Raw genomic sequence first — 13,250 nt, forward strand, 5'->3', positions numbered from 1 at the left:
CCACTCGAAAGGATTGAGCGTTAAAAACTGCGGTGTGTTTGCAATAGATGGGAGCGAGAAAAAAGAGTTATAAAGAGAGAAGAGAGAGAATAAAGGTGAGTAAGAGAGAGAGAAGGAGAGAGAGGGGACCCATTCCGAAAAATTTCCACCTTAAAAAAAAGTAACGCGCCCAATAGTGCAAACTTTACGGCGGGCGGACAAATTCGTAAAATATATTGACTCTTAAAATGTCCCTTTATTTTGAACAGTAAAATTTATTTTTTTGCAGCGCCGCTGCTCAACAAATTTGCATAGCAAAAAACTTATGAAAATAATTAATCTAAACATAATAGTATTAAAGGATTAATGAGATTAACTTTCGTGTGTTTTAGATATTCATATGTGGTAGCTGTTGAACATTAATTATATTTAAATGGTGCGCGTGTTCTTTAAAGCTTAGATTACAATGCATTAATTTCCAAAAACACTAGTGGCTAATATCCAAAACTATAACCATCCTATTATATAAAGTAGTAAGCTTCGTTTGTCTGTAGCGAAGGATCTCGCGAATAACAGCTTGCCAGATATTATTCTCCTTTACATTGAAGCTACATTTTGTACATAGGTCCTAGGAAGGTTTATAACTATTGTGAGGGAGGGTATCACCACCCTCCCAAGAAAAATCGACATTGAAAAAAGCCCTAACAAAAAAATTTTAATTTTTACTTTTTCATATAAAAACCCTATAATTAAAAGTTTAGTGGGGAGGGGGCACTTCAACACCCCCCCCCCCTCTAATCCACAACTAAAGTGCCCCTAAGGGCCTCTTGGGACGTACCACTAGTTGTAGACATAAACTAAGGCGACATAATGCATCCAGGTTTAAAAGGTTATGATTTTTTAAAAATAATGACATTGTCTTTTCAAATCGTATTTTCACGTATTCTGATAAAGTGATTCTCGCAGCTGACTAAAATATCGACATCCCCCATTCTTCCCCATTATTTGAAACAAATAAACTAAAATCAAAATTATATATGTTTTTAAATAGAAACAATTTTGTAATAAAACTTTGCATAAAAATGTCTGCGACTATAAAGTTTAATGCAAGAATATGTTAAAAAATAAAGTGATTCTTGTAGCTGGGTAAAATAACAACATCCCCTTCCCCTCCTCTCCTACTGGATGAACCAACTTACCAATAAATGAGTTCCATATTACCAACCCAAATTGACGACAAATTTCCCCTGTCAATATATCCACGTATACTATGTGTATCCCTCCTTTGTTCCCAGTTGTGGAATTATTTGTTCCTGTTTTATGCTAAAATGCCGGGGACAAAAAATTGAAGTGACATGAAAATAATAAAATAATATATGTAAATCAAATCAAATTTAAAAACAAACATGCAAAACAAGGACGTCCAAGCCTTTTTTTAGGGGAGTAAAATGAAGGGTTTCAAAGGTTTGATGGGAGGTAATATATCCAATTTATATAAGTGTCTGTCTGTTTGTACCGCTAAATACTGAACTGATATGGTTTTCCTTTACAGTGCAGTGTAGCTTCTCATAGGTTCTGGGAAATGTTTATTGCTACTTTTGGAGAGGTAACCACCATCCTCCCAAAAGAAATTTCCCCTAGAAAAAATGACTCTTAAAATTTAAAAACTTTTTTTATAACTAAAAGTGTTTGGGGTCGACTCAAACCCCCCCCCCCCCCCCCCCCTTTAAACTTAGACCTTTTAAGGACGTAGCCGCTAATAAAAAATAGTAGAATAAATGTAAAAGGTTGATTTGTCAAAAAAGCTCCCTATTCTTAAAATTATAAATTTTCTTATGTGAGAATATAGAGGAACATTTTATTCGTCCTCAATTTACCTAAACCTGATACACATATCAGAAAATGGATACAGGATATACCTGGATATATCGACAGGGGAAAATTTGTCGTCAAATTAGCTTGCTAATATGGACCAATTTTTTTTGGTCAGTTCATCTGGTAGAAGGGGAATGGATGGGGATAATAGATTTATTGCTGTTTTAGCTAGCTGCGAGTATCAGAGTACATGAAAATATGGTGCAACATCCAAGTAATAATAAATCGATTTAAAAGAACTGCAAAACAAAAACTTAGGAGATGAAAATTTGAAACTGAACAACACAGCTTGACTTCTTTTTAAAAGATAAGAAAATGAATATTAGGTTTTGTTCAGGTTTTTACATTAATAACAGGGCTCAGCAGCTGCGCGTAATACGCGTGTAAGCCTCAGTAAAATCGTAATATTATAAATTTTAAATTCAGATACATGTCTAATAGTCTATACCTGTTCCCAAACAGACAATCCATTTTTTCGGAATTTTTTTTTTTGCATATAGGCTGGTTTAAATTTAAAGTTATGCGCAACTGAGGCGCAACTGACGAGCCCTGATTAATAACATGTTAAACAAGGAGGTGGGGAGCTAAACAACAAATATTCAGGTCAACTGAAAATAGTTGCCGAATGTGTACGCAGTTTCCTGAGTGTTTCCTCATCCTAGCTCAATATTTACTACTAGCTAAAAAAGCTTCAAACTTCAAAAAAAAAATCAAAATTTAAAAAATTTAAATTTATAATGTATAATGAATAAATCGTTTATACATTCAAATTTTGATTTTTTTAAGGGAAGTTTGAAGATTTGTAGCTGGTAGTAAATATTGAGCTAGGATGAGGAAACACCCAGGAAACTGCGTACACATTCGGCAACTATTTTCAGTTCATCAATATTCAGATTAACAAAACATCTTGTAGCTGAGGCAACTACAGAATTATGTACAAAATAAAGAATCTCGACTCTTATACATATGTTCTAAGGTAACAGGAGGTTTTTCTGTAGCTATTATCTCGTTAACGGTCAGACAAATAGTTACAAAATTAATGTTCCAGGGAAAATTTAAGCTACTTGTCTTGGGAAGGGGTTTGCGAACCCCAACCCTAAGAACCCTCCTTCAAAATTATTTATTTGAAAGGGATACCCCACCCTAAGGCTAAGGGCGAAATGTAAGTACTATACCTAGTAAAATATGAGTTTTTATATTCATAAAAATAAAAATAGATGTAATTTAGCTAGGTATATTCTAAATCCCTAGTCAATATTTTGGATGGGTAAGTTCCATAGCTTACTGGTTATTTTCGTCTTCCAAAATCCTAGAGTGGCGTCTTCTTGATAAGAGGCTCAGGACTTAAACACCTTAAACACTCTTCCCTTTGATTGTAAAATATTTGTCTAGAAATCCGAACTTTTAAAAGTATCAGTTGCGTCATTTTGTAGATGCCATATATAAAATCTTTTCCGGTATCCTTCGGTGTGGTGTAGACTTGAAACTATTATTTTCCCGATACCAATGGGCAATTAAATATTTACTTAAGACAATATTATATGAAAGACAATTATATATTATAGACAAAAATCTGGTTTTGCCCCAACTTGCTATGTCCATATCTATACTGTCAGTTTTTGTTCTCATATATTTAGCATCCAAAATTTAGCAATACATTAAAAAAGACTGGCAAAAGATTTCCATCTATAATTTTTGCTTTAATCATTAAATCAAAGCTTTTGTGTATAAATAATATATAAATCTTATTTGTTAACTTTGAAATTCATAGTTGTCATACAAACCTTTTACTTAAACTTAAATATAAAAAACAAGACAGGAATTATGGCATCGCCTTTTTTAAAATTCTTTTGTATAGTTTAAAGCTATATCAAATGTAATGTTATAAAATTAAGGTTTCGTTTTAATACCTTCTCCAATCAATGTTGCTAATATATTTCAATTCGAACATTTATTGTTGAATTTAAAGTAAAATGTACCAACCTAAAACAAAGCTTATTGATTTTTTTATAAAAAGAATGTAATGCACTTTAGAAAAATTTGAAATACAAAATAGTAAATTACATCTGTATAAACCTAGAAATAGTTTTTGTATAATGTTGTGAATACCACCCACTCAAACAAACATAAGATTATCACATCCTCCCAAATTCTAAACTTGTCTTTATTTTATAAAGATATTAATTCAAGAAAAAGTGAGAGTTTAACTTAAAAGTAACCTTCTTAATAGCTAAGCTCTGTATTGTCCTTCCGTCTGTCAGTCTGCCCGTAAGTCAGTAAGTCCGACCATCTGATTGTTTGTCTGTCTTTTTGTCCATCCATTCGTATATACATATGTCTTAGAGCCCATGGATATTCTCTGGGTGATAAAAGATTGTTATAACGTACTACCTATAACAAAACCTACCCATTTTAGACAAATGTTGATAGTATAATTAGAAGTAATATAACAATATAGAAACTCATTAGTATCCTCTGGATTAGAACCATTTCTAGGCCATACTGAAAATTCATGTATCGTTACGCATTTCAGACAATTTTCCACGAAAAAAAAGATAAAAACAATAATATCTGTATTTAAGGCCTCTTGGAGCTCACAAAAAGGATTAATCTTATTATTTTTTATTTTAATATCAACGGAAATAACTATTATAAATCTATAATAAAGGACATACAATTTTAAAAAAAAAAAGTTAACGGTTAAATTACAAGTAATTTTACAGTATCAAAAATCCCTATTTACTGCTAAAGAACTTGAGAAGTCTTTTTATAAGCTACAAAAACATTTAAATGATTATTTTGTTTAAAAAATAAATTGCTTTTAAACTATTCCTTTAATCTTTTAGACAACTTTTTCTTAATCTCTGACAAAATTGAAATAATCTTGATTTGCAGGAAAGTTTAAACTGCAAGTTGTCTTTTTATCCAGCATGCATCCTACACACAAACAAACAGAAACAGAAATAAACATTCCAGGTAGTAGTGGGCGTGAATAGGGGTTGGAGGGTTACCGTTCAGGCCTGTCATACAAAAGGGGCGGAGCCCTTCTCTATGAGCAAAAAAACAACCTATATTAGGGGGTGGGGGTGGTAGTTACAATTATGGATTTATTAAACCAGATTAACCAGTACTTTAATAATGTAAAACGTGTAGCTGGCTAAAATAACGATCCTCCATCCATAATACCCTTTACCCGATTCCCTCCCCACTTACTAGATTCACGAACTGACCAATGAATGTTGTCCATGTTAGCAACCTAAATGACGACAATTTTCCCCTGTCATAATATCCACGTATATCCTACATCCATTATTACAATCCACCTGAAAATAGCTTGATGGGGTGTGTGCCCGCTCCAGGCTTTTACAAGAATATTTAATTATCTCTCCCCTACCACACTAGAGGAGAGGGAGGGGAGGGGGCTGGGCTCCAAGAAAGAGGGCATGTTGAATTGGAGTTTAAAACAATCCTGAAAGTCTTTAAAAGTACCCCCCACCCTCATCCTCATCCCAGCTTAAAGTATGTGCACGCCCTTGTAGGTATTTTCTGATATACAGTGTGTTTGTTTTTATAGGGCAAAACTTATTTGTTTACGAGACCTACATAGCTACTACTCCCATGCGATCTCGAGTAGCTATAATAAATAGTCTTTAATTTGATACAAATAAACTTAAATCAAAATTATGTATATCTTTAAATAGAAACAATTCTGTAAAAGAATTTTGCATAAAGATGTCTGTGACTATAAAGTATGATGCAAGTTGCACATATGGATTTATTGGTACATTGATCTTACATAAGATTATCATTTAAAAAACAAGTGAAACTTGTAGCTAGCTAAAATAACGAACCACCCAGAAAACAGAAAAACAAATTTACATCTTTTTAAAAATCTGTTTCATAATATCCATTTTAGTGAATCTTGCCATAGGTCCCTCCCGGGATAGTTTGAGGTGTTAAATTTTTAGATGGTTATATTTTTTGCCTGTCCTCTTCTACCCCTTCAAATAAAGAGCCCTTAATACTAGGAGTACAGCCGCTAGTAAAGATTTATGTATGTATAATGTAATTTTAAAATTTAGATAGATTTTGATAATTCATATTTTTCTATAGATCAGGAAACTACCAACACTAAATGAAAACTTCAATACATACTCTTATATAAATAGTCAGAATATAGCTTCAGGGCAGAAATAAAATTTCTATCTTTTTCCTTTTCTAGCAGACATGTCTAAACTGACCCAGAAATAAAATGCTCATATTCATCTAAACATAGACACGAGAAGTGTTTAAAATATAAAACAGCTAAAGATAGATCATGTAAATAAAAGTAGTTTCCTACTTTTAATTTTCTATGAACTTGTCTATGATTTAATAGTTATTTCTCGCATCGTATTATAAACAGCTTTCCGCGGATATAGAATGTACAATTATAAGATTAAAACCAGTTTTTTTAACCCCGAGTTGCCGAACGCACCGGCTAAAAAAACTGGTTTTAATCTTATTATTGTACATTTATATATTCGTAGAAAGCTGGACAGAATACGATGCTAGACATAGTTTTTTCGTATGGATGAGAACCGGTTCCTATCCACCGGATTCGAATGAATACGAGAAATGATTTTATCGTTCAACCCGTGACTGTGATATGACGCTAGTGCATCATTTCAAAGTTTGGGAGGTGATAGGTTTGAATCTCGACCATACGCCCGTGTCATAACTAAATGGCACCTACTGCTATGCTAGGTAGGGCCTAGATACAGTTAGGACTCCTAGCTAAAGGTCGTGCAATGAAAGGGATGTTTGTTTGCTGGGTGTTACTTTAGTTTTGTTGCAATTTTGACTATAATTTTGATACCTATGACAATGTGACACAATGTTAAAAGCGTAGCATCTCTGTAAGTACGTCATAAATGTAAAATAACGTCCATATTAAAATCTTTAACATTAAGCAATTTCAAAATAGTCAATGGTAAACTGTTGTTAAACTTATAAGGATTTTTTATAATTGTTTTGTTAAAAGACGTGGTTATTTTATTTGAACTGTATGAAATCTTAAATCAAAAAGAAAATTATATTTGTAGCCTTTATTTATAATATTATTGAAAATTTATATTTTTACGATATACAAAAAATAAATAAATATAACAATCTATAACAAATAACAATAGAAATAAAAAATCTTAACAATTTATTTTGTTGTCTTATCAAGTCTTAAAGTTTCTATTTTAATTGAATATAGGAATCCAAGGGCTTCTATCCTCATTTTCTTTCTTGATAATATGCTTAGTGGTGTCCAGAATTGGTTCAGTGGGAGATTTTACAGCTTGATACTTCTGGCTCTGACTAACTCTCATAGACCTCCTATTGTCTTGCTGCCTGTGATGCCTAGGATAATCATATCTATTTCTTTGTTCTGCATCGTTGCTGTAGTAATCATAATCATAGTTATACAGATCTGACCTTTTTCTGCTGTCTGACTCGTTATCGAGGAATTTAAGTTCTTGATTTGACTTTTCATTTTGCTTGTCATCATCTCCATAATTACCAAAATCAAAATCTGAATCTTTTGCATCGCCCGACTTGAGCCAGTCATCAAATCCCCCGTCTTCATATTCACTCTCAAGGTCACTGAAGTCACTAAAGTCATTGAAAAAGTTATTTCTACCGCCATTATCCTCGTTGTTGGTTTCAGGAGCATTGTTAGAGTTGTCATCAGCAGAATTTTTGTTTTGTTGATAATCTGCCAAATATTTGTTTTCAGGTCGTCTTTCTTGTACAGCTTTAGGGTAGTCTGTGGATTCTTTTGTGGTAGTTTCCTCCTTGATAAATTGAGGTTTAACATCCTCTTTATTGTAAACCTGAACATTGATTGGTTCCCTATAAGATTGTTGCACTCTGGGAGGCTGATAACTTGGAGGAGGTCTTACTCTTACTACTTTTGCTGGAGATCTTTCAGTTGGTATATTCTTTGGAGGACTGGAGTAACTTGGAGGATTAAATCTGTTTTCTTCTTTAAAATCTTTGTTACCATACTGACTTGATATGTAATCCTTGCTTCTAATATTTCTTTTACCATAATCCTGCACTGAGAACTCTTTTTGGCTATTGAACCTTTCATTGTTTTCTTGGTTGATATCTTTATGCTCTTCTATTTCATATTTGTTAATTTCAAATTTTGGCTTATCATCATAATTATCATATTTGTTTTCTTTCTGAGGCGAATAGCTGTTACTTGTATCACCTCCTTTGTTTTCAAAATTTTCATAGCCAGAATTTTGTTCAGAGGAATATTTGTTGTTGTTATATCTTTCTTTATGTTTCATAAAGTCCATGAATTCTTCTGGAACTTTTTCAAAATTTGAATTGTCCTCTTTGTCAGGCTTTGCAAATCTTTCCTCTGAATTTGCCTCTCCATCAAAACCTGCCTGCAAGCCATTTTCCTGTGAAAAGTTTTCAAATCCTGAATCTTGTGTTTCATATTTTGTAAATTCTTTGCTGTTTGGTTTCTCATCTCCAAACTCTAATGTAACAAAATCCTTGTTATCTTCAAGAGAAAATGAGAAATCATGTGGAGTATCATCAAAATTATCAAATCCAAAATCATTATTCTGCTGTGTGTTGGGTGGGTAGTTGGAATTGGGACGATCAAAGAGGAGTGGTTCACCGCTATGACTGAAACTGGCAAAGTCCTCTTCAATTTCAAGTTTTTCCCCGGGAAGGAATGGGTCTCCAGAAACCAGACTTGGTTTACCAGCTGGTCCCGGCCCTCCTGGTGGGATAAAATTTGGTGGTGGGAATCTACCAGGTGGTCCTCCTCCTACAATAACAAAACCATTGTCTCTTGGTGCTCTTAATGGAAAGTTAACTTGTTGGTAGCTGGCTCTAGGAAGATTAAATGCCTGTGGACGGATTCCTCTCTTGTTGGCATGTGATGGGGGTGGAGGGGGCGGTGGAGGTTGTGGATTGCCATGATATGGTGGTTTGTATTGATTATATTTGTTTTGTCCATTATGGTTGTACTGGCCTGGCAGGTGCTTAAACAACTGAGGAGTTGCAGGCTGTGGTTGATTAGGACCATGTGAGGGATATTGAGGACTTGATGGAGGAGAAGGAGGTGGAGGAGGTTGATAATACTGAGGAGATTGTTGTGACTGCTGCTGTTGTTTGCCACCTCCAGGTGGTACATATGCATCTAAGGGAACTGGTGGAAAAGAATGGAAAAAGTTACTCGGACCTGGCCTGCCAGGATTACCTCTAGTAAAACCACCACCTGTATTCTCTTTGTCAGCATAATAGTTGGGAACAGCAGCATTATTTGGTTGAATTTCAGGAGCATTATATTGTTCAGAGTTGTAATATCTACTTTGTCTTGGTAGTATCTGATGGGAAGGATTGCTGTAGTGATTTGAAACACTCTTATGCAAACTTGGCTTCATATTATAACCAGAAACATCATTCCTACCTGGAACAGAATTTCTGTACTTGTCCTCAAAAGCTGGCTCAGATGCCAAGTGGTCATGGTTCTTCCCTTTTAAGCCGAAGGTGTGAAAGTCTCCAATATGAGACCAGTGAGATTCAGAGTCTGGCCAGGGTGACTGGTCAGGTAGAACTCCAAGCTGGGCTGCTATTGCACCAGCTGCTACCATATCTCCATCGTCATGTCCAGGTAGAACTCCAAGCTGAGTAGCTATTGCCCCAGCTACCACCAGGTCACCATTATCTTGGCCTGAGATCTTTTCCTCGCCTAAAATATCAATATTAGTCTTTTTATTCTTTAAGTCATTTATTATCTTTTAATTGTAAATACTTATACCCCCCTTTAATTTCCTTGATAACTTTTTATATTATAGTTTAATATTTAGTCAATATTAAGTTAAAACCTACAAACCAAGATAAAAAAGAAGATTGATCGCTTCAATAATTAACACTCTAATAATATCTTTGGGACGTTTGAACAACAAAATAATGGATTTATTATTAATTGGATGTTACTCCAGATTATTATGTACTCTAATAAATTGAAACTTGTAGCTGGCTAAAATAATGAGCTAGCCCCCCTATTCACCCCTTTTACCCCATCCACTCCCCTCCTACAGGATGAACGAACTGACAAATAAATGATATCAATGTTAACAACCTGAATGTACGACAATTTTCCCCCTGTTATAATGTTCATGCATATTCTAAATCATTTAGACGCATAAACATGAAAATGAATACCTTTGATTAAGTGAATAATTTGAAGAAAAAGTGTAACTCTACACTTCATCTTGGTTCTGTCTTTTCAGATACAGAGAATCCTCATTAATCTAAACAAAATGGATATATTATTACTTGGATATCACACCTGATTTTCATATTCTCTAATAAAGTGAAAATCGCAGCGGGATAAAAAAAAACGATACCCCCCATCGAACCCCTTTAACCCATTCCCCTTCCCTTCTACTTAATGAACGAACTGACCAATAAATGAGTTGCATGTTAGCAAACTTATTTGACGACAATTTTTCCCTGTCATATTATCCAAGTTTTCTTTATCCATTAAAAAAAGCAAATAATCCTCACTTTTAATTCTTGAACTTTAAAAAAAAATGTTTTTAAAACAAGAAAACTTATTTCCACAATTTTTTTAACCTGTTAAAAATAAAAGATTGTTTTTATTGTTAAACCTAACAAAACAAGGATGACAACATCCATAAAAGCGAAGCTCTAAAATCTGAAGGTAAATAAATTTGTTACAATCACCTAACACAACATAACCTAACCTAACCTAAAATAACCTATAAAAAGCCATTTTAAAAATACGAAGAATCGCTCCTTATGGAGGGATGTCGTGGAAAGGACTATACCCCAAATTTGAGTAATGCAATATACAGTAAAAAGACATACATACTTTCATTTCAAGGATTTGATTATAGAGGTGCATCGCTTATAATATCGTACCTACTTGTCCTAAGAATCAATATTCCAAAACCAAATGAATAGGACAATTATATCATATAAAATGGAGTCAAAAAAGTTAAAAATCAGCATGTTTACAATTAACGTACGGACTTTCTGGTAATGATTATGGAGTTGCTACGCTTTATAAATCAAACAGATCAAAATTATAGAAAAGCTTCGCTTTTGAAAAATAAACATAAAAATTATAGAATTAAAAAAATATCTAACAAAAATAATACTAAATACTAACATATTTCACCTTGTAAAAAATATTTGATCATAACACTTTGAATGAATATGATATATTAACTTTATTTGATTAGAAGAAATATATATGTGATCAATCCTTTATGATGGACATTTGTTAAAAAACTGAGCGCCCAGTGAGTAGCCCTGTCACACACCACATAGCCTTCAACCACGACACACTTGAATTGATTATCATGGAAACCAGGAACTTTGATGTGCTTAGCAAAGTAATATTATAGTCATTGCAATTAGAATAATTTGATATTTTTAATCTTATACTCTTTGAAGGGGGGACCTTCAATTTACATTAATTGGTCTTCATGCAAATCATTTCAATATGTGTAATTTAAATTTTAACAACAGTGGCTGTGTTTCTAGCATATAGTGGAGAAAAAGTGCGTCAAAATAGACAGCAAAATCTTTTTTGGGCCTAAGAGAAGCTTCATTAAAGTGGAGAACTTAATAAGTTATTCATGGTTAACGAGATCTTAAAGGACGTAAAAAGGATTTTTGCCAAGCATAGTTGATCAAATTCATTTTTGCTTGAAAATCTTACTTAATAAAAAATTGTTTAAGAAAAAACTATATGTTTTTTAAAAAATCAAGGTTATGTTTTACAAAAAAATACTAGAATCAGGGACTAAAAATCGGCAATTTTATTCATTTAGAATTTTTTGTAAATTAAAAAAAAATTGGTAATAACAATCAATTTAGAATATACGTGTATATTATGACAAGGGAAAATTTGTATTGAAGATAGCTTGCTAATATGTACATCATTTATTGGTCAGTTCGTTCATCCAGTAGTAGTGCATGGGATGGGGTAAAGGGGGTGCAGATTATTTTAGCCAGCTGCAAACATTACTTTACCATAGTACTAATAAAATTTTAGTGCTACATCCAATTAATTATATATCGATTGATTTAAGCACAGAATTAAATGTACCTATTGCATGAAATAATGAAAAGAATGTCTAAAATCTCAAGTTGTATTTCTTTGTCCCTGAAAGCTGCCAAGAACTCCACGGACAAGGGAACAAATAAAAAAAAACATTTTATAGCGAAAATTTCAGTTAATTAAAATATAATAAGACTTTCACTAATTTTTTTCATGCAAAATAATAATATGGCATTGCCTAAAATCAAATGAGATTCCCAACAGATTCATATTCTGTGATTAATCTACAATACCTAATTAAAATAAAATTTATATAATATTATTTGAAAAAATACTTTGCTTTTTCGTGTAGTAATATTTTCCTTAAATTGGTCTCATTTTATCTAAAATTTGATTGATTTTTTTGGTGCACATTCCGTGATTATTAAAATGAAACATTTTAAGATTAAAGCCAGTTTGGAAGCCCCGAGGGGCCTAAGGTGTGGACTAACAAAAATTGGTGTAAATTTTTTAATTCTATGATTTTTATTTTGATATTATTGAGAAATTGTCTGCAATATAATGTTATATACATATAATTACTCAGTATGAATGAGAACCTATTCTAATCAAGCGGATATTAATCGGTTTCAAAGCCACACTGAAATACATATTCTTGAAATTCTGGTAAGGGATGATGCAAATGTGTTAATTTGTATTGACCCTTGCTTAGTAGGATGACTTTACTCCGTAGTGAGTATCTGAAATGTTGTTTAGCCATCTCATTCTTCGGATGGATGAATATCCAACGCTCAAATTAGATCAGTAAAAACAGTTTCACCATCATGTGCAGTAGTTTTACTTTCAGTGTGATAATGGATATAGGATAAACGTGGATATATTGACAGGGGGAAGTTGTCGTTAATTTAGGTTGCTAATGTGAACCTCATTTATTGTTCATACAATAGGATTGGAGGGTATGGGTAAAGGGGGTGAATGAGGGATATAGTAATTTTAGCCAGTGATAATATTGAAAATGTATGATAACTAACTATATCTATTAAAATTGAACATTTTTTTCTCCTAATTTAGATAAACATTAAACATCCTTTTGATGTTTAAATGTCTGTCTCCGTGTTTGTAGCAACGGATATCGCCAATTACTTGACCGATATGGTTCTCCTTTTACAGTAAAGCTTCTATATTTATATTAGGCTTATAACTATTTTGGGGGAAGATACCTTTACACTCCTAAGTGAAATCACCAGTGTAAAAATTAACCTCGCCAAAATTTTGTAAAACTTTTTCTGTCAGAAATAATGAT

At 33.0% G+C, this 13,250-nt stretch overlaps 1 protein-coding gene across 1 annotated transcript; it reads right to left on the bottom strand.

The window, feature by feature from the left end:
* Positions 1-6,926: 6,926 nt before the first annotated feature.
* Positions 6,927-11,173, bottom strand: LOC145318238 (uncharacterized). The gene is made up of 3 exons (XM_080159567.1): positions 11,060-11,173; positions 10,078-10,166; positions 6,927-9,601 (listed from the first exon to the last, which is right to left on the bottom strand). Exons 2-3 carry the CDS (start codon positions 10,124-10,126, stop codon positions 7,083-7,085), a joined length of 2,568 nt encoding a protein of 855 aa, XP_080015693.1. The 5' UTR covers positions 10,127-10,166; positions 11,060-11,173; the 3' UTR covers positions 6,927-7,082.
* Positions 11,174-13,250: the final 2,077 nt, after the last annotated feature.

Source organism: Acartia tonsa, chromosome 4 (assembly GCF_053477335.1).
Source record: "Acartia tonsa isolate MP-2025a chromosome 4, ASM5347733v1, whole genome shotgun sequence".
NCBI classification, from domain to species: Eukaryota; Metazoa; Arthropoda; class Copepoda; order Calanoida; family Acartiidae; genus Acartia; species Acartia tonsa.